General features: G+C 53.3%; 1 protein-coding gene and 1 long non-coding RNA gene across 3 annotated transcripts in view; one reads left to right on the top strand and one right to left on the bottom strand.

Moving 5' to 3' along the window:
• The window catches only part of ERBB3 (erb-b2 receptor tyrosine kinase 3), a 24,077-nt gene extending 4,300 nt beyond the window's left edge, over positions 1–19,777 (bottom strand). The window contains exons 1-23 of the mRNA XM_051832768.2: positions 19,468–19,777; positions 16,264–16,415; positions 14,915–15,101; positions 14,175–14,300; positions 13,534–13,599; positions 13,284–13,402; positions 13,036–13,177; positions 12,201–12,314; positions 11,999–12,119; positions 5,814–5,887; positions 5,577–5,667; positions 5,141–5,346; positions 4,859–4,991; positions 4,564–4,654; positions 4,192–4,346; positions 3,434–3,487; positions 2,961–3,096; positions 2,260–2,379; positions 2,055–2,153; positions 1,701–1,886; positions 1,374–1,529; positions 1,067–1,142; positions 451–597 (exon numbers count right to left, since the gene is read on the bottom strand). Of these exons, the coding sequence (XP_051688728.1) occupies positions 451–597; positions 1,067–1,142; positions 1,374–1,529; positions 1,701–1,886; positions 2,055–2,153; positions 2,260–2,379; positions 2,961–3,096; positions 3,434–3,487; positions 4,192–4,346; positions 4,564–4,654; positions 4,859–4,991; positions 5,141–5,346; positions 5,577–5,667; positions 5,814–5,887; positions 11,999–12,119; positions 12,201–12,314; positions 13,036–13,177; positions 13,284–13,402; positions 13,534–13,599; positions 14,175–14,300; positions 14,915–15,101; positions 16,264–16,415; positions 19,468–19,549 (2,833 nt within the window). The 5' untranslated portion in view covers positions 19,550–19,777. The remainder of the gene's footprint in view (positions 1–450; positions 598–1,066; positions 1,143–1,373; positions 1,530–1,700; positions 1,887–2,054; positions 2,154–2,259; positions 2,380–2,960; positions 3,097–3,433; positions 3,488–4,191; positions 4,347–4,563; positions 4,655–4,858; positions 4,992–5,140; positions 5,347–5,576; positions 5,668–5,813; positions 5,888–11,998; positions 12,120–12,200; positions 12,315–13,035; positions 13,178–13,283; positions 13,403–13,533; positions 13,600–14,174; positions 14,301–14,914; positions 15,102–16,263; positions 16,416–19,467) is intronic.
• LOC108176652 (uncharacterized) lies at positions 19,767–26,577 on the top strand. 2 transcript variants are annotated; one of them, XR_001793349.3, is made up of 3 exons: positions 19,767–19,932; positions 23,071–23,303; positions 26,328–26,577. It is a non-coding gene; the product is annotated as an uncharacterized lncRNA (long non-coding RNA). The 2 variants fall into 2 exon arrangements; XR_007914210.2 differs by having other exon boundaries at positions 19,795–19,932; positions 23,045–23,303.

The raw sequence follows: 26,577 nt of genomic DNA, 5'->3' as shown, positions 1-26,577 counted from the left end.
GTGACAGCCTGGCGCAGCCCTGGCTGTTGCAGTCATTTGAGGAATAAACCAACAGATAGATCTGTCACTCTACCTTTCAGAAAAATAAATAGGGGCCGGTGCTGTGGCGCAGCAGGTTAACACCCTGGCCTGAAGCGCCAGCATCCCATATGGGTGCCAGTTCTAGTCCTGGCTGTTCCTCTTCCAATCCAGCTCTCTGCTATGGCCTGGGAAAGCAGTAGAAGATGGACCAAGTCCTTGGGCCCCTGCACCCACTTGGGAGACTTGGAAGAAGCTCCTGGCTCCTGGCTTCAGATTGGCATAGCTCCAGCCATTGCGGCCATTTGGGGAGTGAACCAGTGGATGGAAGACCTCTCTACCTCTCTCTGTAACTCTTTCAAATAAATCTTTAAAAATAAATAAATAAATAAGTATTTGAAAAAAATTGACTGGAGCCAGCAGGCGACTCACACTTGACCATGACCATGTAGACATCAATGGTGCAGATCTGGGGCTGTGCCAACCGTTCCCCCTTCTCCAACAGGTCTGGTACTTCTGCTAATCGCAGCCCTGCATAGGGCTCTGCACCGAAGGTCATCAGCTCCCAAACTGTCACACCTGGTAAGAAAACAGTACCCATAGGCAATGAAGTAAAAAGGGAGGCAGAAGTTGGTCAGACACAAGATGTGAAGGGCTTAGAGAGTCTAAGAGAGGGTATCTCCAAAGGCAGTTGTGGGGGCTGGCACTGTGGTGTAGCAGGCATCCCATATGGGCACCGGTTCGAGTCCCGGCTGCTCCGCTTCCAATTCAGCTCTGTTATGGCCTGGGAAAGCAGAAGATGGCCCAAGTCCTTGGGCCCCTGCCACCCACATTGGAGACCCAGAAGAAGCTCTTGGCTCCTGACTTTGGATTGGCGCAGCTCTGGCCATTGTGGCCATCTGGGGAGTGAACCAGTGGATGGAAGGCCTCTCCTCTCTGCCTCTCTACAACTCTGCTTTTCAAATTAATTAATTAACTAAAAAAAAAAAAAAAAGGTAGTCGTGGAATTTGGGACAGTGATGGCATGAAGGCACCCAGATGCACTGACCGTAGCTCCAGACGTCACTCTGGTGTGTGTATTTCCCAAAGTGGATACTCTCAAGAGCCATCCACTTAATTGGAGTCTGGGGAGTAAAGACAAAGGTGTCACTAGTCCATTTCCACAAATTTTCTTAGCATTTCCAAACCCCAAGCATGCTATCGTTTTTCCTTCTTGCCGTCTGCACTTAAATTTCTGCCAACCCCACCTTGCCCTCCATGAATTTAACGGTGAAGCATCTGCTTGCTCTGAGAGACTTCCCCCGTGCTTTGTTTACACTACCCCACCTCTCACGAGGCCCTCTGTGTCCCCTCACCTTGGCTTCACTGTGGAGGAGCTGCTTATCATCTGGGGGCAGCAGGTCAGCCACACCAAAATCTGCCACCTGAACCTGACTGGCTGACTTCAGCAGCACGTTGCGGGCAGCCAGGTTCCTGTGCACCATACCGTGCTCCTCAAGATAGTACATGCCCTGTAGGGGAAGGAAATAGCCCCAGGCTCGGAGGAAATCCACTGCGGACCTCCTGAATGCCCCCAGACCCTTGAGGGTCCTCTAAGCACTGCAAAGCTGTCATCTTCTCACCCCTGCCCTGCCTGCTGCAGCAAGGTGGCTCCCGCAGGACTCCCGCCATGCTCCTCTCACCTTAGCGATTTGTACGCCCCAGTTGAGCAGCAGCTGTGGCCCCAGCGACTCCCGCTGCTGCCTCACATGATCCAGCAGGGAACCCAGAGGCAGGTATTGAGTGACGAGCTGCAGCGATGACCCTGGGCACAGTCCCAGCAGCCGTACGATGTGGGCGTGGTCCAGGCTGCCGATGGCCAGCATGTGCTAAGAGACACGGGAGATGTTATCCAGGAATCACGGGCACACCCCAACCAGGGCGTCCCCGGACATTCAGGTGCATCAGCATGTCTAACACAGTATCTGCTAACACAGGCTGTGCTTGTGTCTGATCTTGTCCCCTCTCTCACCGGTGCACAGCATTCCTTTACTTACATCCGTCACGGCCTGAAAACTTTGCCGTCCACTCTTGTCTTCGATGACTTTAATGCACACTGGAATCTTGATGGATTCACCCTCGGGGATCCACACACCCTGGGAAGTTTGGGGCAGGAGTCAGCCTAGGGTCATTCTCCCCAGGGTCAGCCCTTTGCCCCCAGATCCATTCCCTACCTCCCCAGACTTCCTGGGGGTCACTCACTTTGTGCACAGTTCCAAAGACGCCGGAACCAAGCACTTTAAGCTTCCTCAGCTCTGTCTCTTTGAAGATTCTGGCCAAGACTTTGTTAGCCTTCTCGCTGGGATCCAGAGGCTCTAAGCTCTGAGGAGCAGATGGGAAAGAGAAACTCAGGAAAGCCCACTCACATGTCCCATACCAACCTGCTCCCCGCAATAGCTACCAGGAGCAGCAGAGCCCAGGGTGTGGGGGCAGGAATGGGAATTATGTTTAGCCCTGGAAAGCACTATGGGCATATCTAGGAATAACAGATCCCAAGGACTGAAGAAGCTGTGCTTGCGAGCTCAGGAGTCAGGAGGGGTAGGTTTTCCCTTTGCTGGGGAGCTGGGAAGTCGGCACCTTGAGTACCTTTTATCCAGTGCTCTGTGCGTTTCAAAGAACTTTCATGTGCATTATCCCCTTTCTCCCTAACAGTCTCCCTGGAAGGATGAGTGCTATTTGCGCTGTACAGATGTGCAAACTTAAGCACAGAGAAGGCACATCAAAGTCGCACAGCAAATTAGCGGGGACATCAGGACTAGAATGCATGCCCCCATTTCTCAGGCTGACATTTTTTTTAGTGGACCCCACAATCTCCTTGTAGGAAGAGATCACATCTCTGGGGAAAGAGGAGAGCTGGCTACGGATGGTCTAAGGTGCCTCTCAAAATTAAGCTAGGTACTCACCTCACCACGTTCCAGGTAGCGCCTCATAGCCCTTTTATTCTGAATCCGGCGCCCACGCCAGTAGAGAAATGTGCCCCCCAGAATCAGGAAGATCACTGCCAATCCTACTGTCACAGCCATTGCCAGATGGGTTTTGCTGTGGGATACAGAGAAGCCCAGCATTACCCCTCCCCTACCAATGTCCCTTGTACCTGACCTGAAGGTGTGGCGCAGATGTGGACCCAGAGGTTAATATTCACGTATACATGCGTCCCAGAGCTCTGAAGGGGTTAACCTAAATCTGACATCTCCCCACTGCAGATGAATGTTAGGGGGAAGGCCAGAAGCCCAGATTCTAAGGGGCTGAGTCTGGTGACAGTGGACTGCATATATAAAGGCCAGAGTGAATAACTCTATTCTCCCGCTGGTGCCGCCCTCTCCTGACTTTCTCTCTCACACATCTCCAGTTTTCAGACTGTCCAAGCCCACCATACCTGATCAGCACCAGTGTTTGGCCTAAACAGTCTTGTAGTTCTGGTCCCTTACACCTAGACAGAGAAAGAAAATCAGACCTTTAAATGGGAGCTTGGACAACAAAGGTTCAAGTGCAACAGCCTCACCTATTTCTGAACTCAATGTAGCATTCCATCCTGAGGCTCAAAACCTATCCCAACACATGGGCTTTGTCTCTAGTTCAGCCCTTGGGGTCCCTTTAAGTGTAACTTCTCTGAGCTGAGTTTCCTCCAGGTTCTTCAAACTGTGGTTTCCCTAAAATGCCAGCATTGTGGTGCAGGGGGGTTAAGCCACTGCTGGCATTCCAATATTGGTGCACTGCTTCCAGTCCCGGCTGCTCCACTTCTGATCCAGCTCCCTCCTAACGTGCCTGGGGGAGCAGCAGAAGATGGCCCAAGTAGTTGGACCCCTGCCACCCATGTGGGAGACCCAGACAGAATCCCTGCCTGTGGCCTGGCCCAGCCCCAACTGTCCTGGCCATTTGGGGAATGAATCAGTGAATGATGGAAGACCCCTCTCCCTTTCTCTCTTGCTCTCTGCCTTCCAAATAAATAAATTTTTACTAAAAAAACCCTGTGGCTTCACTCTTTACTGTTAATGAGTTTCCTTGCCTTGCACCCTTCACTACAGAGCTGGGAGTGATTGCCAAATCATAGTCTCTTTCTCCCTCTGCTCCCCTCATGCTAGTTCTATGCTCCCGCCTCCCCCAACCCCCTCATCTCATCATCCCACCGCTGACCCCTGGGTGCAGTTCTCGTGGCACGGCCGACATTCATTGTGAACATCCGGGTACTTGTAGATCGGGCCCTTGGCACCTAGAACTCCATTGGGGCAGCTGCTCACACAGTGGGGCCCATCTCGAAAATGGGCACACTGGGCACAAGCATCGGAGCCCTGGGTGGAAAAGAGAAGGTCAAGGACGCTGGGAACCCGAGGTTAATTCCCTACCTCCCTGCAAGGATCAACCCAGTTTTCAGGATCTTCTAACCCCAAACCCCAGCAGTATCTGGATCCCCTGTGCTGGCCTCGAGATCCGGTCATAACATTCCTTAGACACTCCGAGCACTATCCCATCCCCTCTCCCTTGGCCATCACACCGCTGCTACTGTACCGAGCCATTGCACGTGGCAGTGCCTTCCATGGGCTGGCATTCCGGGTGGCAGGAGAAACATTCGTCCTCATGAGCAAACTCTCGAGGCTCCCTGTAATTGGGGGGAAAGGGAGGCGCGTCACTGCCAAGTCCTGGCCTTGGTGCCCTGATCCCAGCCCGAGGACCTGAGGATCTGCGATCTCATTCTCACCAAGGCACACACAGACAGCTGTCCAACGGCTTTGGGGTGCCACCTGAGCTGCTCCACACCAGGGCCCCTTCCCCACCCTGTCTCGGCCGTCTCCCCTCATCGTACCCGTTCAGAAAGTTGCAGTGGGTCACACAGACACCTCCGCGGCTGTAGTTCCGACAGGAGAGGCACTGACCCGGGCCTGGGCCCCAGCATCCCCCGGGGGAGCACAGCGGGTCACACACTTTGCCCTCCGCCACTGCAGAAGAAGGGCTGGATTAGGAGAGGGGTCTGAGGACTCCCCACAGGTCATCCCAGACCTGCCCGCATTCCTGCTTCCAGCCTCATCTCCTGGTTCCCGCCCCCACGCCCAGGGCAGAGCAGCGCTTCTGGCCGGCCCTCCCTCACCACACTCCCTGCGCGGCCGATTATGCTTGATGTCCAGTCTCTCTTCCGCAGGCCCCCGGAGCAGCCGGGTCCAGTTCAGAGAATGGTGGTAGCACAGCTGCCGGTTGGCACTTATATAGATACGCCCAGCACTAATCTCTTTCAGGGATCGGAGGCCCAGAGACGTCACGTTCAAGTTCTTCATGATCAACAAAGAGAAGCCCCGGCTGAGAAAGAGGAGATGGGATGAGGGTGCAGTGGGTTCATGTTCACTCAGCAGTGCGCTCTGGGCCGGTCAGACCCACTGCGAGGCCACCCGCCTCCTTCTGCCTCTCCCCCATCAAACTCCCAGGCTGTCTGGACCCTCTGTGTGAGCGCGTGCGCTGGATTTCATTCAAGGGCGCCCACGAAGGAGTGCGTCCCCGGAGATGCTACCGCCCCCACATCCCTTACTTACTTGTAGAGGCTTCTGCCCCCGATGGTCGTGAGGTTGGAAAAAACGCTGAAGTTGTGCATGTGGGGAGGCCAGGATTGTATATTCAGGTAGCCTGAGGGGTTGGAGAGAGGAGTGTGGGCGGGGAGCCCTCACGGCCCTCTCCCAGGGCCTCTGGCTCTCCCCTGTGGCTTGGGACCCAACTTTCTCGCCTGTGGGTCAACTGCTCCTCTCAGAAAGGGCGGTGCCCCTCCCACTCACCTGTGATCTCCCGGACTGTGCGGAAGACGTTGAGCTTCTCAGGGTCCAGGGCAGGGATCTTGTGCCAGGGGTCTCTGGGGAGAACAGGGGAGAATCAATCAACCAGGCAGAGACATAGCCCAGCAGCAAGGGGCACACCTGGTCTCAGAAATTGGTCTCGAAATCCATTCTCCACGAAGAGGGAAGCGGGTCCTGGGAGAAATGGCTGGAACCAGGAAATAACTGGAGCCTAGAGTAGCTTATGCCCCAAGAAGGAGGAGTGCAGGCCCACAGAAGGAAAGCTTGAAGGGGCTCCCAGAGCCAAACCGGAGACAAATGGACAGCAGAAAGAGTAACAACTGTTGGGGCCGGCACTGTGGCACAGGGGGTTAACACCCTGTTCTGAAGCACTGGCATCCCATATGGCACCGGTTCAAGTCCTGGTTGATCCACTGCCAATCCAGCTCTCTGCTTTGGCAGCTTTGGCCTGTGAAAGTAGTAGAAGATGGCCCAAGTTCTTGGGCCCCTACACCCATGTGGGAGACCTGGAGGAGGCTCCTGGTTTCGGATTGGTGCAGCTCTGGCCGTTGCTGCAAATGGGGGAGTGAACCAGCAGATGGAAGACCGCTCTCTGCCTCTCCTTCTTTCTCTGTGTAACTCTGACTTTCAAATAAATAAATAAATCTTAAAAAAAAAGGGGGGGGGGCAGCGCTGTGGTACACTAGGTTAATCCTCCACCTGCAGCGCCGGCATCTCATACGGGCGCCGGGTTCTAGTCCCGTTGCTCCTCTTCCAGTCCAGCTCTCTGCTGTGGCCCGGGAAGGCAGTGGAGGATGGCCCAAGTGCTTGGGCCCTGCACCTGCATGGGAGACTAGGAAGAGGCACCTGGCTCCTGGCTCTGGATCGGCGCAGTGCCGGCCATGGCGGCCATTTGGGAGGTGAACCAACGGAAGGAAGACGTTTCTCTCTGTGTCTCTCTCACTGTCTAACTCTGTCTGTCAAATAAAAAAAAAAAATCACTGAACAGGGGCTGGTGGGGTGCAGCAGGTCAAGCTGCTGCCTGTGATGCTGGCATTCTAAATCAGTTTGTGCCCCTGCTGCTCTGCTTCTGATACAGCTCCCTGCTAATGCGCCTGAAAAAGCAGAAGATGGCTCAAAGACGGCTCAAATATTTGGGCCCCTGTACCTACGTGGGAGACATGTGTGAAGCTCCTGGCTCCTGGCTTTGGCCTGGCTTAGCCCCAGCCATTACAACCATTTGGGGAGTGAACCAGCAGATAAAGATCTTTCTCTCTGTCTCTCCCTCTCTCTGTAATGCTGCCTTTCAAATACATAAATAACCCCTAATTAGATAGATAAATGTAGAATAAAATGGAATGTGATCTTCTTTCGGCAACTATCATAATAACTGATTTAGGCAAATATCTTCCAAGATTACTTGCAAAGGGCAAAACAGTAACCTTTTGGTAGAAAAACCTGGCAGATATCACCTTGTCCAAGCGGCCAGAGGAATCATCAACATGACGGGACAAATCAGTATCATGTGCATCCTTGACAAGATACACGGGGCATACAAAATCTGTGATATCCCGGCACCAACACAGAACCTGGATCCAGTGGTGAGGACGCACCAGAACAATCCAAAGGGAACAACACCATACCAGTTACTCGACCTGTGCCCCTCAGGAATGTCAATGTCGAGGTCATGAAAACTGAGGAACTGCTATAATTAAAGGAGACAGAAGACACGAGCTAACCGAACGTCACGATCCATGGCAATAGGCCGGTTAGTGAAATCTGAATGAGAGCTGTAGATTAGCTAATCTTTTGGTCAGTGTAGATTTTCTGATTCAGATTAGTGAACTGTGGTAATGTAAAAAAATGTTTTTGTTGTTGTTGTTGTTTTGTTTTTGTTTTTGTTTTTTTTTTTTGTTTTTGACAGGCAGAATGGACAGTGAGAGAGACAGAGAGAAAGGTCTTCCTTTGCCGTTGGTTCACCCTCCAATGGCCGCCGCAGCCGGCGCACCGCACTGATCCGATGGCAGGAGCCAGGTGCTTCTCCCAGTCTCCCATGGGGCGCAGCGCCCAAGCACTTGGACCATCCTCCACTGCACTCCCTGGCCACAGCAGAGAGCTGTCCTAGAAGAGGAGCAACCGGGACAGAATCCGGCGCCCCGACCGGGACTAGAACCCAGTGTGCCGGCGCCGCAAGGCAGAGGATTAGCCTAGTGAGCCGCGGCGCCGGCCCAAAAAATGTTTTTAAAGATTTAGTTATTTTCATTTGCTTGAATACTGAGTAACAGAGAGAGAAAGAGAGAAAGGTCTTGTACCCGCTGGTTCACTTCCCAAATACCCACCACAGCTGAGGCTGGGGCTGGGCCAGGCTGAACCAGGAGCCAGGAACTCCAGCTGGGTCCCCTGCATGAGGGGCAGGGACCCAGATATTTGGGCCATTATTTGCTGCCTTCCAGGATGCATTCGCAGGAAGCTGTATCGCAAGCAGAGGAGCTGGGACTCCAACAAGTACTCTGATACAGGATGCAGGCATCCCAAGCAGCAGCTTGACCCACTGCACCACAATGCCTGCCCCATTCTTGTTTTACACACTGAAATACAAAAGCGGTTAAGGGGGAGCCGGTGCTGGAGCATCCTTGTGGGTGCCAGTTTGAGTTCCCACTGCTCCCCTTCAGATCCAGCTCCCCACCAATGCACCTGGGAGAGCAGTGGAAGATGGCCCAAGTACTTGGGCCCCTGTACCTGTATGGGACACCCGGATGAAACTCCTGGCTCCTGACTTCGACCTGAGCCAGTCCTGGCCATTGAGGCCATTTGGAGAGTGAATCAGCAGATGGAAGACCTCTCTCTCTCTCTCTCTAATTCTGACTTTCAAATAAAATAAACCTTTAAAAAAAAAAGTGGTAAAGAGTACCACATCTGGAAATATGCCCTCAAGTGGTTCAGAAAAATAACAGTGTGAAGAGTGTGTGTGTGGAGAGACAGAAATGATAGAGCATACGTAGAATGCTCTTCTTTGGGGAATGTGAGCAAAGATAGTAGGGAAAAATCTTCATACCATTTTATTTATTTGAAAGACAGAGCTACAGAGATAGAAGGAGAGACACACAGAGAGATATCTTCCATCCACTGTTTCACTCCCCCAATGGCCACAGTGGGCAGGGCTGGGCCAGGCCAAAGCCAGGCGTTTCATCTGGGTCTCCCACACGGATGGCAGGGCCCAACTACTTGGGCCTTGTACAACTGTTCCCAGGCAATATTAGCAGGGAGTTGGATCGGATGTGGGCAGATGGGAGCTGAACTGATGTTCATATGAGATGCTGGCATCACAGACAGCAGCTTAACCTGCTACACCACAATGCCAGCTCCTTTATACCATTGTTGGAACTGCAATGTAGATATAAAATTATGCCAAGGGCACAGCATGTTAAGCCACCACCTGAGTTGCAAGCATTCCATTTTGGAGCGCCGATTTGAGTCCCTGTTGCGCTGTTTCCAATTCAGCTTCCTGCAAATGTGCCTAGGGAAGGCAGTAGAAGGTGGCCCAAGTGGCTGGGCTCCTGTCACCCATATAAGAGACCTGGATGGAATTCCTGGCTCCTGGCTTTGGCTTGGCTCAGCCCCAAGTGTTATGGTGAACTAGCAGATGAAAGATCTCTCTCTCCCTCTGTCTCTGTAACTGCCTTTCAAATAAATAAGTAAATATTTTTAAAAATTAAACTATAGGGGGCTGGCACTGTTGTGTAGTGGGTAAAGCCGCTGCCTACAGCGTTGGTATCCCATATGGGTGCCGGTTCGAGTCCTGGCTGCTCTACTTCTGATCCAGCTCTCTGCTATGGCCTGGGAGAACAGTGGAAGATGTCCCAAGTGCTTGGGTCCCTGCACCTGTGTGGGAGACTTAGAGGAAGCTCCTGGCTCCTGGCTTTGGATCAGCCCAGATGAGGAGAGTTGGGGAGTGAACCAGCAGATGGAAGACTTTTCTCTCTCTCTGTCTCTGCTTCTCTATAACTCTGCGTTTCAAATAAATAAATAAATTTTTATAAAATAACTATGTCAAAATTAAATTTAAAAAATACCAGGTAGTCATACTGTTTTGTTTTTTTTTTTCCTCTCTCTACCTCTCCCTCTCATACACACAAACACTCACACATTTTGAGTGTTGTCCTGTGGATCAGAAAATGCCTTTGCTCTTTGCTGCTCTAAGGAGCAGAACTAGTAGAAACAGCTGGAGATCACAGGGAGACAGATTTTTCAAAATCTAAGAAAGATGGGCAGGCATTTGAGCAGTGGTTGGGAAGCCCACCTCTTAGAGTGGAGCCTCTGGGGCCAAGGCCTGGCTCTGCTTGCAGTCCAGCTTCCTGCCAATGCACACCCTCAGGTTCCTGCCCTCCACATGGGAGACCTGGGTTGAGTGCTAGGCTCCAGGCTTGGCCTTGCCCAACCCCTGCTGTTGTGGGCATCTGGGGAGGGAACAAGTGGATGGAGGATTTTCTATTTTTTTTTATTTTTATTTTTATTTTTATTTTTATTTTTATTTTTTTGACAGGCAGAGTGGACAGTGAGAGAGAGAGACAGAGAGAAAGGTCTTCCTTTGCCGTTGGTTCACCCTCCAATGGCCGCCGCGGCCAGCGTGCTGCGGCCGGTGCACCGCGCTGATCCGGTGGCAGGAGCCAGGAGCCAGGTGCTTCCTCCTGGTCTCCCATGGGGTGCAGGGCCCAAGCACCTGGGCCATCCTCCACTGCACTCCCGGGCCACAGCAGAGAGCTGGCCTGGAAGAGGGGCAACCGGGACAGAATCCGGCGCCCCAACCGGGACTAGAACCCGGTGTGCCGGCGCCGCAAGGCGGAGGATTAGCCTAGTGAGCCACGGCGCCGGCTGAGGATTTTCAAGTCTCTATGTCTCTCTCCCTTTCAAGTATAAATAAATACATACATTTTTTAAGTTAATTTAAGAAAGAACTTTAGGGGTCGGCACTGTGGCGCAGTGGGTTAAAGCCCTGGCCTGCAGTGCCACCATCCCACATGGGTGCCAGTTCAGACCCGGCTGCTCCACTTCCAATCCAGCTCTCTGCTATGGCTTTGGGAAAGCAGTAGAAGATGACCCAAGTCCTTGGGCCCCTGCACCCACGTGGGAGACCTGGAAGAAGCTCCTGGCTCCTGGCTTTGGATTGGCGCAGCTCCAGGCATTGCAGCCATCTGGGGAGTGAACCAGCCGATGGAAGACCTCTCTCTGTCTCTACCTCTGTAACTTTGTCTTTCAAATAAATAAATAAGAACTTTTTTTTTTTTTTTATTTGACAGGTAGAATTACAGACAGTGAGAGAGAGACAGAGAGAAAGGTCTTTCCTCCATTGGTTCACTCCCCAAATGGCCGCCACGGCCAGTGCTGCGCCGATCCGAAGCCAGGAGCCAGGCGCTTCCTCCTGGTCTCCCATGCAGGTGCAGGGGCCCAAACATCTGGGCCATCCTCCACTGCCTTCCCGGGCCACAGCAGAGAGCCGAACTGAAAGAGGAGCAACTGCGACCAGAACCCGGCGCCCATATGGGATGCTGGCGCCACAGGCGGAGGATTAACCAAGTGAGCCACGGCGTCGGCCCCAATAAAAAAGAACTTTTAGAAAGCTTTTTAAGGGGCTGGCACTATGGCACAGTGGGTTAACATCCTGGCCTGAAGCGCTGGCATTCCATATGGGTGCTGGTTCAAGTCCCGGCTGCTACACTTCCGATCCAGCTCTCTGCTATGGCCTGGGAAAGCAGTAGAAGATGGCCCAAGTCCTTGGGCCCCTGCACCCACGTGGGAGACCCTGAAGAAGCTCCTGGCTTCGGATCGGCGCAGTTCCGGCCATTGCGGCCAACTGGGGAGTGAACCATCAGATGGAAGACCTCTCTCTTTCTGTGTAACTCACACTTTCAAATAAATAAATAAATCTTTTAAAAAATGTTAAGAGGGCAAATACACGGTCCGTGTCCCTTGTCACTTGGTGGGTGATGCTGGATTGGGTAGCACGTCCTGAGGGGAGTCAGGTCCCAGGTGGAAGGATAAGTTAAGCATCCTCTCAGATGCTTTGTAACCCCTAACACTTTTGACTTAGACTGCAACTTGGTTCTCCAGAGAAAGGTTTAGGCCAACAAAATGATCTGTGAGAGATGGATACAGTAGGTGATTGGAAAGGAAAGGCAAAAATCTCGAACCCGTTGAGGCCGGTGATAAGAAAGTCCAGGTTGCCCAGGATCTTGGTGCAGTTCACAAATCCATCGATGTTGCTCGAGTCCACAGTCTGGAAGCGACTCCCAGCGCCCGTCCCCTCGCAGGCTGCAAACACAAATGAGGCTCAGCCTGGGGTGGGGGTAGGGGTAAGATGGCACGGACCATCTCTTCCCATCTGCTACTCACCTTTGGGGCACAGCCCCCCACAAGGCTCGCATATCTTCAGCCCATTTTTGTCCACTTCCATCTTGTCAGGAGGACAGGCCCTGACGCAGGAAGTTTGATCCACCACAAAGTTATCTAGGAAAGAGAAGGGCAGGCACCATTAGAGCTGCAGGGGCACCCTGTCAACTTTCAGCCGAGCCCCTGCCCTGGGCCCTCACTCCCGCCTGCTCTGCACTGGACGTGCCCCCATCGATCCCCTTAGGTTCTCTAAGCACCATCCCACAGATTACAAAGTCCCGTTGCAGGGCCACCATTGTGCCGTAGCAGGTTAAGCTGCCGCCTGGGACATCAGCATCCCATATGGAGCATAGGTTCAAGTTCTGGCTGCTCCACTTCCAATCTTGCTCCCTGCTAATGTAGTCTGGGAAAGCGAAAGAACATGGCCCAAGTACTTGGCCCCTGGCACCCACATATACCCGGAAAGAGTTCCTGGCTACTGGCTTTGGCCTGGCCCAGCCCTAAGCCATTGCAGTCACTTGGGGAGTGAACTAGCAGGTAGAGGATCTCTCTCTCTCTCTGTCCCTCTTCCCCTCCCTCTCTCTCTTCCTCTCTGTAACTCTGACTTTCAAATAAGTAAATCTTTAAAAAAGGGGAGGGGAAGTCCTTTGCATTTCTTACCACCTAGCTGGCAGCCACAGGGGACAGGACATGGGGGTCACTCACTGGGGATGATCAGATGACCACAGCCCTTTGCCTTCTGGCTTCCCTGTTAATCACCCAACTTCACCCGTCTGCCTCCCCAAATCAAGTCTAAAACCCTGGACCCACTATTAGTTCCTTCCCTTCAGGCACTTACGAGGACAGCTGACCACACAAACCCCTCCGTACTGGTACTTGGTATGGGGGTTGGGTTCTAGCTGGAAAGTCAGCTTGTTGTAGACGAGAGGTTGTGGACACCGGGGTACGCAGGCTCCGCTGTCATTGAAGTGTCGGCAGGCCTGGGAACAGGGGAGACTCATAAAACCCCAGTTATCCAGGTACCCCGACCCCTCCCCACACCCCCACCACCACTGCAGAACCCAGGGAAGCAGGAAGTGTACGTACGAAGCAGTCGGTGTCCTGAGGGCCTGAGCAGCCCCCGGCGCACTCATCATGGCAGCACTGGTTGGGGTCGGGCCCAAAGCAGTGGCCGTTACACTGAGGGGCACAGATGGTCTTGGTCACTGTGGAAGGAGAGAAAGCACTGAATTCTACGGCGTTGCCCATCCCCAGCCTCAGGGCTGACACGGGCTTGGGTAGGCAGGGGCATGAAAGCCTGTGGGTTTGAGGGTTTTCGAGGGAAGTTCAAACCCACGTGTCTGGCAGTCTTCTGGTCCAGGACCCCAGCATCTCCCCTTGCAGACCTCGTGACACGGGGGACCTGATTGGGAAAGAAGGCGACAGAAGAGGCCATCAGGGCTCAGAAACGCTTGCTTGAATCAACAGCCTATGATGTCAGCACACAGGCACCTCGGCCCGGGAAACAAAGAGGCAGGGCAGTGTCCCCTCCCTGCCCTTGGAGAGCAGGGCTGGGCTCCAGTGAACCTGTCAACAAGGGGTGGAGCCACGCCTCCACACCACCCACTGGGCAGCTGAAGGGGAGGGGCTGGGGCCAATGCCAACCTCAGCCCCAGTCCCAACCCAGGAACCTGGTTCCTCCTTGGCAAACTAAATACATGCGTGTGAATGAACAGGGAGCAGCAGATCGTGGTCAGGGGAGGTAGGGCGTGTGCAGGAAAGGAGTCCAGAAACTTGGTCCCTCTGCTTTGTACACGGAGAGCTCTGGGCCCCTTTTCCTCAGCTGCTTAGGTTGGGTTCCAGGGACTGGACCCAGTCCCTCCTGTGTGGCCCTTGGCTCTGGAGCCCCAGGAGTTTACTCAGCAGGGAGGCCAGGAGGCAGGGAAGGGAGTCTCTCTGGTTTGTCTGGGGGTGGGGGGCTCAACCCCGGCCACTCACAGCTCCGGCCATTGTCCTTCACCACTATCTCAGCTCCTGGGTCCCTCACGATGTCCCTCCAGTCGATCGTGTCCATGTGACAAAGCTTGTCATTCTTCTCGATATAAACGCCCCCGGACAGAATCTCTGAGGGAGGGAAGAGAAGTGACAGGGTTAGGGGCTACTTGCTGTGGCATCCTCTCCTCTCCACCACCATCCCCCGGCTCCCATCCAAAAGGCCATTCTGGAGCAGGCGGGGGGCAGGGGGCACCGGGCAGACAGATATGTCCAGCGAAATCTCAGCGACGGAAGCGGCTCGCCTCAGAAAAGGAGGAGTCAGGCGGAAAAGCAACTCCTGCCTCCTCAGACACCTGTCCAGATCCGGTTTAGCAAGTGGGGGAAGGGAAAGGAAAGGAGGCAAGAGAACATCTCTGACTCAACACCCCCTCTCCCGAGGCCTACGTGTTTGTGTGTGTGTGTGTGTGTGTGTGTGTTTTCCAACTGACTGGGACTAGGTGATATTTAACCCTATAGACGTGAGAGGAAGCAAAGATTCCTGGGGAAGGAGGGAACAGTGCAGCTCCATCTCCAGCCCACCATGCTGTGAGGCCCTCCCCCAGGGGGTCTTGAGACCACAGAGGCCAAGGTTGCGGGGTGCCCCAGAGGGGCACCTAAAGTGGGAAGGCAGGGGTCCTCCTCCAGGAGGTCCTTGTCAGCAGGCTGGCTGTGGGGCAAGGCCAGAGGACTCCTCAAGAACTGACCGGTGAGCTGAGTGAAGCGGAGCTGGCGCAGCGCGTGGCTGGAGTTGGTATTGTAGTTCAACATGACAAAGATGGCGAACTTCCCATCGTACACCTGAGTCCCGCGCACCACTCGGAGGTTGGGCAAGGGTAGCGTAGAGAACTCGTTCATGGCCACGAGGACGTAGCCCGTCACTTCTCGGATCCACTGTGATGGAGAGCGCGTCAATGAGAGGGATGGCAGAACCAAAAAATCCCAATCCCAGGGCTGACCTTGGGGCACAGGGGGTTTAGTGGCTGCCTCTGATGCCAGCATTCCATATAGGAATGCTGGTTCTAATCCCAGCTTCTCTGCTAAGGCACCTAGAAAGACAGCGGAGGATGACCCAAGTACTTAGACCCCTGCTACTCATGTGGGAGACCGGATGGAGTTCCGGGCACCTGACTTCAGCCTGCTCCAGACCCGACTCTCGTGGCCATTTGGGGAGTGAACCAGTGGATGGCAGGTACTTCTCTTCCTGTTTCTCCTCTCTACCCATCACTGTCTTCCATTTCTTTTTTTTTTAAGTATTTATTCATTTGAACATCAGAGTTACAGAGAGTGAGGAGAAAGATCGTGCATCCTCTGGCTCACTCCCCAAATGGCTGCAATGGCCAGGGTTGGGCTACATCAAAGCCAGGAGCCAAAAGCTTCTCCCAGGTCTCCCACATGGGTGCAGGGGCCCAAGCACTTGGGCCATCCTCTACTGCTTTTCCCAGGTGTATTAGCAGGGGGCTAGATTGGAAGTGGAGCAGCTGGGACTTGAACTGGCACCCATATGGGATGCCAGCTCTGCAGAAGTTCGCTTAACCTGCTAAGCCACAGCGCCAGCCCCAACTGTCTTTCAAATAAATAAATCTTTATACAAAAAATAATAATCTTTACCTCTTCTCCCATTTAAAGACACTGAGGAATCATTAACTCTTAATTTTTTCTAAGGACTGTGTCACATGAGTGTGTCACTGCTGTGCGTGAAGACAGCAGAAGTGACTGAGAAACTCTACATCTTACCCTTTTCTTCTCAGAGTCCCTCATGCCAGGAACATCCTGGCTGAGTCTCTTCCCCATCTCCCCGGGGGGCCTCCTGGTCCTCCTTACCTTGCACCCCCTGTGCCCACCACCTGCCCTGCCCCCTTCTCATGGGTGGCCCCTGTGATGTCCCTGGCATCAACGCCCAGGCCCTAGATCCCAGGTTCCAGTCACTGTCCACATAAACGCACAGGTTTTAAATCTTCAGAACTACTGTGTCTTGGGCATACTGAACTCCAGCAGGGGGTGGTCCTGCAGAAGCAAAGGAGGCGGGGGGGGGGGGGCAGAAGCAGGCACTCACCTGCAGGAAGGAGAGATCAGCATTGTGTCCGGTGAGCACAATCTCCAGGTTCCCCATCACCACCTCACATTTCTCATAGAGCTTGTGCAGTGTCTGGTATTGGTTCTCGGCATCGCCAGTCACGCTCAGCCCGTTCAGAGTCCCAGGACACACTGTCGGCAGCGGAGGTGGGAGTGGCGCCAGGCTGGACCCAAGTTCAGCCCGGAGGCCGCCCCCTGGGGTGCCCTGCTCTTCCCCCCAACTTTCAACAGCACTGGAGGGCAGCTGACTTCTACCCTCCCAGCTGGGGGTAGACAGGGAGGCCTGGGGGTGCCCCAGATGCCCCTGCCACTCTGAAGGGGAATGTGGGAAGATCTCCTTTTGTGACCAGGCACCTCTCAGGTATGACCTTAGGGTACTAAGGGGTTAACAGAGCGGGAAGACACAGGGGATTTTTTTTTCCCTTCTCAGAAAGGAGAAGTTAGGAAAGGACCACAACTTTGATTATCCTCTCCCCCCACCCCCAACTAGGGCCCTCACTCCTCTACCCCCATCCTGCCTCTGGAATAAATATCTCTTTGGGGTGAGCACACAGCCCCTATTGTGTCTGCAGAGGGTGGGATGGGGGCAGAGGGTGGGGGCAGCGCCCAGGGCCACAGTCCAGCCCACAATGAGGCAATTCTCTACAGGAGGAGGGGGCTGCCCCACCCTGTCCCCAGACACCCTGTCCTCGGCAGACAAGTGACCTCACTAGAGTGGGGAGCACTGGTGGTGGCAGTGGGGGTCAATGGGAGCTTTGTCTTTAAGGCTGGAAGATAAGGAGTTGGTGGCCCTCCTCCTCCTCTCTCTGAACCCTGGCTTCTCTTCCCAGTCCTCACACTCCAGCTCCCTCAGCACCCCTTGCCAGCCCAAGAGTATTTTCATCAAATACAGAGAAGCCTGGAGGGAAACAGTAACACGGAGGACAATGGCTGTGGAAACCTTGGGCCCTGAAGCCCTACCTGTCTCTCTCCTCTGGCTCAGTGTGAGTCTGGGGGGGCCGGGGCATGGGGAGTAGGGGGGTACCTGCCACCTGTTCCACCCACCCTTCCCTGAGGCAGTGGCAGCTCAGTAGGAGGCAGGAGCGGCCACAAGGCTAGTGTACTGGGGAGGGCCCAACCCCTGCTGAGTCCACCCTGGTCTGGTCTCTTAGAGGGCTCTGCTTCTCCCAGCACTCCCCAGAAAGGGAAAGGGTGGTCTAGTCCCAGGAAACAGGGAGGCAAACAGCTCCCAAAAGAGCTTGGAAACTCCAGGGTCCATAGGCTGAAATGGAAGAACCTAGGAAGCTTTGGGATTTCTGGAACAGCCCTACGCCAACCCCCTTTCTGGCAAGATACACCTCCCTTCCAAGTAAAGGCGCCAATTCTTCTCCCCAGATAAGGGAGGGGCCAAGATTTCTGCACAGGGAAGTGGTGTGTGTACATACACGTACACGTGCCACACGCACACACGCGCGCGCACACACACACACACACAGCTCCCTCCTCGCCCAGAAATCTGTCCTTGAACTCCTTATCAGGAAGCATTTCAGTGGCCTCATCTATCCCACCTGCCCCGGAGTGCTTGTGTGGACTTTCTGTCTGCTTGGAAGCCTGCAGGAGAAGCCTCAGTTCCCTGCCACCCTGAGGGTAAAGTCCGCTTTATACAAATAGGGGGCAAAGGGCTTAGGCAGGAAAGGAGCATAAACATCACCTCTGGGAGTAACCGGGCCACTGGGGGAGCAGGGCAGGGGGAAGGGAATCATAAAAATCTCTGCTGTTCTCAGAGACCAGTGGCCTAGGGAGCAGCAGTGTGACAAGCCTTCCTTTGGTAGTGAGCATGGGAGGGGGGGACAGAGCAAGAATCTCCAGCCCCTCCTCAACCAGAGGCCTCCCCTCCAACATCCCCCACCCCCATCAGAGCCTGGACAAAGGGGCTATAGAAGGCCTGAGACAGGGCCGGATGCCCAGAGGCTGCAGGATCCAGATAAAGGGTAAAGAGACCCAGCCATGCCTGCCTTCAGCCTCTTCCAGGAGGGGCCGTCAGAATCTGAGACTCTTGGGTTCCTGGGGTCTGGATGGGACTGGGGCACAGTCGCTCCACTGGTCCCTCCCACTCCACTCCCAGACCACCCCCTCCACCAGCTGGGAGTGTTCACATCTCAAGATCTCAGGATCTAAATTTAGGCTCAGCAACTGTGGGGGAAGCACAGGTGGTTTCTCCCACTCCCACCCTGGGGAAGGGGCCCTGGCCCTGCCAAATCCCAAGCTGGGATGGGGGGGGCAGGGAAGGATGACAACCAACTCGGTCCAGAGCCCCAGGGCCAGGGCTGGACAATAACAGAACCGGTGAATGGACAGAAGTTGGGCCTAGGAAAGGCTGCACAGGTGTAGGAGAGCCTCTTGGTCCTCCGGTTGGAGAGAGAAAAGACAGACAGAAAGGCTGAACCTGCTTGTCCCTGCAGCTCCTGGCCCAGGGCTCTGTGTATACTAGATGCTCAATAAATTAGAGTTGCATTGACCTGGCTCTTGAGAAAGAGCAGCTGGCCAAGCTGGGGACCAACCAGCTTTGTTTTGAGGGCAGACGGGTGCCGGCCTTCGTGGAGCCTCTTGCCCTGAGGTCACCTGGACTTGGCCCTCTGGTTAATCTCAGTTGTCCCCAGGGCTGGCACACTCACGGAAGAGGACGTGCCTCTCCTGTTTTTCCGACACCAGAGAACAACAACCCCCTCCAACCCTTGCGTAGCTCCGCCCTGTCGGCAAAACAACGAAACTAGGGGTGGGGGTTGCTGAAACCCGGGGCGCGGTGGGGGCCGGGGGCTGGGGAGCACCTGAGCCTCTCCTGCCGGGATCCCCACCTCCAGCCATGTCCACACGCCTGCAGAGCGGAGGTCCCAGCCCCGCTCCCAGCAGCGCCCCTCAGAAGTGTGAACTACTGTTTGGGCATCAATCTTCTCCAGCAAAGATCAATTAGGGGGTCGCGACGCCCTGGGGAATGGGGCCAGGGCTCCAGGAATGCCGTTCCCGCCGGGATCACGCCGAGAACCCGAGCCCGGCGGGCCCTCTTTCCCCCGGGGATCCCAGCAGATCCCAGAGTCAGCACCCCGGCCCCGCACCGCCAGAGACCCTGCCCGCGCCTCAGGGACCACGCACTCCCTCGGTTGGGGTTCCCAGGACCCGAGCCGGCTGGCGCTGCGGCGCCGCTTACCTGCCTGCGAGTTGCCCACCTCGGAGCCCCGGGCCAGGCTGAGCAGGACACCCAGCACCTGCAGAGCCCGGCTTCCCCGCATGACTCCAGCGGAGGGTGAAGGGAGCCCAGCCGAGTCCGGCCCGGGGGCCCCTGCACTAGGACATGGAAGCGAGAACCACCTGAGCCGCCGGCGAGCGGGCGGCGGCGGCGGCGGCGGTTGCAGACTGAGGCGGGCGCTGGAGCCCGAGTCCTGGGCGGGATGGCAGGGGAGGGGAGCACGGGAGCCGGGTGAGTCACGGCCGCGCCCCCTCCCGCGCGGGGCTGCGGCCGGGGTTGCGGGAGGCTGGCGCCGCGCGCCCCGAGGCGCCTCACGCCCCACCGCCCCGCGGAGCAGGTCGAGGCTGGGGGTCCGGCCCGAACTTCTCCTCAGGAGCCGGGCTCAGTGGAGGCCAAGATTCGAAAGACCCTCGAATAAGGGGAAAGGTAATGAATGTGGGTGGGGAAACCGCTCCAAAGCCCGGCCCCCTGAAAGCTGGCCTCGCCCATTATCCAAATCACTCAACTCCCCTAGCCGGTTGGGTCACTTGAGGGATCTTGCTGTCTGAGTGTGGCTATTTCTCCCTGTGTTTTTGAGTAGGAGGGTGCTTTTTTTTTTCTTGTTTGTTTGTTTTGTGTTGGTCTCCTATTCAAGCCACCTCAGTTTCCCCGGGACTCAAAAACCCCGTATAACTCATCCATTCTGCCCGGGAACCCGAGCCCCAGAGCCCGCGTGAAATCGCACTGTCTCCGGCCGCTTCCTCCTCCAGCCCCGGCGCCGGCCGGGCCTCTCCCGGGGATTTGGCTCGGGGGCGGGGGTGATATCCAGCCTGGGAACAGACCCCGGAGCCCGCCTCTCCACTGCTGCCCCGGGAGGGGCTCCCGCACCTGTCGCAGTCCCCTCTGCTGCCCCCCACGGCCGCCTGGGAGAACAGCTGCCGCGGCTTCCACGGCGGAGTCTGGGGCCGCGCCGTCCAGGCGGCCGCCCGGGCACACGGTGGCCACCACAAGCGCCTTCTGAGACCCGGCCCACGCTGGGTCGCAGGAGGATAGCAGTGGACACTGGTGACGGCGTCCATGAGTGGCATGGGTTCCTGGGACCCCCACATCAGCTCAGCGACCCCTCCGAGTTCCGGGACGGGTCCGACCAGCGCCCCCTGCTGCCCAAGTCGGGCAGCGGCGATGCATTTCAGATCCCTCGAGTTGGCATTTGGATGCCACCCAGCGCCTGTTTTCTCCAGAACTTCAAGCCTTGATGAAGAAAAGTGTTGCCTCCCACCCTAAACGATGAAGATTCTTCAACCCTGCTCGGCACCGACAGCGGCTTAGAGGGCTCCTCCCTGGCCCGGGAGCACTGGTGGGACAGTCACAGCAACAGCCAAGCCATTGACATACACATCCCTATCCCCTTTCACTCGCAAAGCATTTCCTCAAACTCAGAATGTGTCACTTAACATAAAAATGCCGTGAGCTCGGTGACGTCCCTGTTTTAGAAAACTGGGAACTTGCAGCAGTGATCCCGAGGAGGGGCTCAAGTTGTTGTTTTATTTTCATTGTATCTGAAAGGCAGGGAGGAAGAAAGGGAGAGAGAGAGAGAGAAAAAGATCTTGTAGCCACTGGTTCACCCCCCAAATGCTCACATCAGCCAGGGCTAGGCCAGGCAGAAGCCCGGAAGCCCATCAGGGCCTCCCACTTGGGTGGCAGGGACCCAAGTACTTGAGCCACGTCTGCTGCTTCTCTTGGTGTACACTAGCAGGAGTCTGGCGTGGGATGTGGGTGTGCCAATCCGGGGCTGGGCTGCTAAGCCAAGTGCTTGCCTCTTACCTAGGGTTTCTTAAGTCCTCCTGAGACTGTAGCTTCAACTGCTCAGAAGTAAAACTCCCATCAGATAACAGAATTAATACCACTTAAAGCTTTCCACTCCCACCTGCTTTCCCCCAGGTTAAAGGGCTTTCATCGTATTACCTTTTAGCTTTACTCTTGGCTGTTCAGGGCCCTAATTCTGGAGGAGAAAACCTTCCTTTTTTTGTTGTTGTTTATAAACAGTTGTAACGTATAACATCCTTTGGATTTAATGAGAAAAGGGTAGGGGTTCTAAAGTACCTTGTTGTGTTTAATCTTTTTTTTTTTTTTTTTTTTTTTTTTTTTTTAGCAAAGTTTATTGAAAGCAAGAAGCCACCTGCAGCAGCAGTCAGGACAGATTTCAAGGGAGGAGCTGCCCCTGCTCAGCCTTTAAGTATCATTGAATGGGAGCCAGTGTTGTGGATTTAGCCCATGGGACAGCCAGTTAAGTCCTGACTGTTCTGCTTCCAATCCAGCTACCTGATAATGTGCCTGGGAAAGGAGTGGAAGATGGCCCAAGTCCCTGGGCCCCTGCACCCTCATGGGAGACCCAGAAGAAGCTCCTGGCTCCTAGCTTCCATCTGGCCTACCCTAGCCATTGTGGCCATTTGGGGAGTAAGCAGATGGAAGATCTCTCCCTCTCTCTCTGCCTTTCAAAGGAAATAAAAAAATTTTTTTTTAGATTTGTTTATTTATTTGAGAGGCAGAGAGAGAGAGAGAAAGTCTTCCATCTGCTGGTTCACTCCCCAAATAGCCGCAAGGGTTAGAGCTAGGCCAATCCAAAGCCAGGAGCCAGGATCTCCATGTTATGTGCAGGATTTTCCACGTGGCTGCTAGAGCCCAAGCACTTGGGCCATCCTCTGCTTTCCCAGGCCTTAGCAGGGAGCTGGATCGGAAGTGGAGCAGCCAGACCTCAAACCAGTGCCCATATTGGATGCTGACACTGCATGCGGCAGCTTTACCTGCTATGCCACAGCGCCGGCCCAAGAAATAAAATCTTAAAAAAAATAAAAAAGCATTGAATGAAGAACGTATGCTAGCTGTATCTCTTCCTATTGTCTCCAACTCCCCTCCACCTCCACTAGATCCCAAGATGTGCTCAGCTGTTTCTGGTCCTCAGCCTTTGGAGAAACAGCATGCTGAGTATCTGCAGTACAGACAGTAGATAAAGGTGGCTGCTCTGCTTGAACAAGGAAAAGGGGAGCTTTATTTAGGAACACTGTCTGCAGTTTTCCAGTATCCCTTCCTTTCTTAACTCTTTTTAAAAAACAGTTCTTGAAATTTATCTATTTTGAGTTCAGCACTGTGGCATAGCAGGTAAAGCTGCCTCATATGGGCACCGCATATGGACACTGGTTCGAGTCCCAGCTACTCCACTTCTGATCCAGCTCCCTGGTAATGTTCCTGGGAAAGCAGTAGAAGATGGCCCAAGCCCTTGGGCCCCTGCACCCATGTGGGAGACCCAGAGGAAGCTCCAGGCTCCTGGCTTCAGATCAGCCCAGCTCCTGCCTTTGTGGCCATTTGGGGAGTGAACCAGCAGATTGAGGATCGATTTCTCTCTCTCTGCCTCTGCCTCTACTTTTCTGTAACTCTGACTTTCAAATAAATAAGTAAATCTTTAAAAAGGGGGTGGGGTAGGAGGGGACAGTGCTATGGTGTAGCAGGTAAAACCACTGCCACCTGTGACTCTGGTATCCTGTATGGGCGCCTGTTCTAGACCTGGCTGCTCTACTTCCAATCCAGCTCTCTGCTGATGGCCTGGGAAAACAACAAAGGATGCTCCAAGTGCTTGGGCCCCTGCACCCATGTGGGAAACTCGAGTGAAGCTCCTGGCTCCTGGCTTTGGCCTGGCCCCAAACCAGTGCCCACCTGGACGCCAGCACTGCCAGTGCATGCGGCAGCTCCAGCCACCATGCTGCAGCACCAGCCTCAAAGGGAAGCTGAAAAAGGGTTGACACCCACCTACCCTCTGGATGGTAAGTATCTTACCATCTTGACTTAATATTTCCTGCTCAACCAGTCCTGATTGCACGTTGTTATCCACACAGCAGATCAATATGGTGATGCTCTGAGAGATGTCTAGCTGGTTGGATTTCTTCAGGTTACTTTGTGACAAAGGGCAGGAGGGTTAACATAGCCCTGGAGCAAGACTGTGTGGTGTTTTCCAAGTCACCATGAACTGTTTCTGCTCTCTGGAGGAGAGAGGAAAACCACACTCCTAGGTTCTGTGGCTGGGCTACAAAGTAAATTGGCATAAGGCAGATTAACAGGAGAAAGCTCATTTTTAGCTACACATTTACAACACAGGGATCCCACACAATGGGAGAATGCAGCAAGGGTCAGGTGACTGAAGCTTCCATACCATCCTAAGGTACAGGAAGGAGTAGGCACTTGGAGTTTTGGGGGGCAGGGGTGAGCACACAAGTTAGCGAGGATGAGGGGAGGAACCGCATGGTGACTAAAGGCTGTCTTCTCTCTCAGATTGAATCTATCAGACCATAGAAGTATTTCAGGGCAGCCCTCTTCCCTGATACAGAGACGTAACAGTGTAGAGTTCCCTTAGAGGGTAATGTTCCTTTACAACAGCATCATTTTCCAGAGTCACTCCTGTTTCCAGGACAAACTCTGCCAAAGACCTGTATTTTGGGGAGGCACATTCTGGCCTCCTACATTTGTGTTTTTGTGGTGATATGTCCAGAGGTCCAACTTCTCCTTTCTGACAGGGATGGAAAAGATTGCATATCTTACATTTGAGACCTTGTCAGCTTAAGCGACATTTGAGTTTCCAGTTGATAACTCTCATCCTCTGGGATCTGTCAAGTATTAGCAGGGACTAGACTAGTGAATTAAACGAAGATGTGATGAGGACTGCTATCCGTGGGTGCTTTATGTCTGCGCTGTGCAATGGTGGTAGCCACTAGCCACAAGGATGTGTTTCAGAAAGTAGAAAAGGAGAATAAATAATCCCCAAAGAAAATAGAAGAAAGTAAATAGTAAAGATAACAGCAGAAACTAATGAAATATAAAATAAATATACAATTCTGAAAATCAGTAAACCTAAGGTTTTGGGGCTGGCACTGTGGCATAATGGGTAAAGCCGCTGCCTGCAGCACAGACGTTCCATATGGGTAACTGGTTCGAGTCCCAGCTGTTCTACTTCCAATCCAGCTCCTTGTGAATATGCCTGGGAGAGCAGCAGAGGATGGCTCAAGTTCTTGGGCCCCTGCACCCACGTGGGAGACCAGAAGAAGCTCCTGGATCCTGGCTTTGGACAAGCTCCAGCCATTGTGGCCATATGGGGAGTGAACCAGCAGGTGGAAGACCTCTCTCTGTCTCTGTCTGTCTCTAACTGTACCTTTCAAATAAATAAATAAATCTTAAAAAAACACACACACACAAGATTTTCCACTATCAGGAATCAAAATGAGACTTATTTTAGATAACAAGAGAATATTGTTATATTGTAATAAAGGATAACTTTATTACAATGCATTTGAAAATTTAGTTGAAATAAATGCATTCTTAGGAAAACAAAACTTATCTAAATTGACCCAAGAAATAATAGAAAATTCTGAGTGGCCCTATATTTATTGAAGAAATTGGATACACAATTTTTTTTATTCATTTATTTTTTTTGACAGGCAGAGTGGACAGCGAGAGAGAGAAAGACAGAGAGAAAGGTCTTCCTTTTGCTGTTGGTTCACCCTCCAATGGCCACCGCGGCTGGTGCGCTGCGGCCGGCGCACCGCGCTGATTTGATGGCAGGAGCCAGGTACTTATCCTGGTCTCCCATGGGGTGCAGGGTCCAAGGACTTGGGCCATCCTCCACTGCACTCCCTGGCCACAGCAGAGAGCTGGCCTGGAAGAGGGGCAACCAGGACAGAATCCGGCGCCCCGACCGGGACTAGAACCCGGTGTGCCGGCGCCGCAAGGCAGAGGATTAGCCTAGTGAGCCGCAGCACCGGCCTGGATACACAATTTAAACTTTCTCATAAAAAACTCTAGACTTGAATATACTAGTGAATCTTTGTAAACATTTATGGAAGCAACAACCATAATCTTACAGAACAATGGATAAAAGGAAACAATTCCAGTTCATTTTATGAGACAACACAACCTGACAAGCTTATCACAGAATAGGAAAATTACAAACCTATGTCCTATTTACTTAGATGCAAACATCTCACGCAAAATACTAGCAAACAGAACCCATTAGTATGTTAAAAGGATAAGACATTACAGTCAGATTAGATTTATTCCTGTAATTCCAGTATGGTTTAACATTGGAAAAATCAAGCAATGAATACTTAATCACATTAACAAAATAAAGAGGAAACCCCATATGATCATCTTTGCAGAAGCATAAAGACTATTTGAGAAAACTTGACATCCATTTGTGATTTTAAAAAATTATTATCATACTAGGAATTGTTAGGAACTAAAACATTTGAAAGAAGGTATCCACCAAAAACCTATAGCAAATATCACACCTAGTGGTAAAATATTGAAAACTTTCCCTGGCTAAACAGAATCAGACAAAAATACCATAGCCTTAGAATTGGGAAGAAACAAAACTGTCATTTGTAGGTGGTATGTTCATACATACAGAAAATCCACAAGGAAGAGTATAAACGCTGGAGCAGAGGTTAAGTCATTCACTGGGATGCCCCCCCTCATATCAGAGGGCCTGATTTGAGTCCTGGCTCCACTTCTGATCCAGCTTCCTGCTAATGTGCACCCTGGGGTGCAGCAGATCACTCAAGTACTGAGTCCCTGCCACCATGTGGGAGATCTGGATGCAGTTTCAGGCCCCTGACTTCAGCCTGGCTTAGTCCTGGCTGTTTTAAGTATTTGGGGAATGAACCAACAGATAGAAGATCTGTTAAAACGAAAATAAATTAGGGGCCAATGCTGTGGCGTAGTGGGTAAAGCCTCTGTCTGCAGCACCAGCATTCCATACAGGCACTGGTTCGAGTCCCTTCTGCTCCCTTCTGATCCAGCTCTCTGCTGTGGCCTGGGAAAGCAGTAGAAGATGGCCCAAGTCCTTGAGCCCTGCACCCCCATGGGAGACCCAGAAGAAGCTCCTGGTTCCTGACTTTGGATCTGTTCAGCTCTGGCCATTGCAGCAAATTGGGGAGTGAACCAGTGGATATCTCTTTCTCTCTGCCTCTCCTTCTTTCTCTGTGTAACTCTGCCTTTCAAATAAATAAATAAATCTTTAAAAAAAAAAGAAAGAAAATAAATTAAAAA

Source organism: Oryctolagus cuniculus, chromosome 11 (genome assembly GCF_964237555.1).
Source record: "Oryctolagus cuniculus chromosome 11, mOryCun1.1, whole genome shotgun sequence".
NCBI classification, from domain to species: domain Eukaryota; kingdom Metazoa; phylum Chordata; class Mammalia; order Lagomorpha; family Leporidae; genus Oryctolagus; species Oryctolagus cuniculus.
The sequence above is the reverse complement of the archived record's forward strand: the minus strand, read 5'-3'. Positions and strand labels throughout refer to the sequence as shown.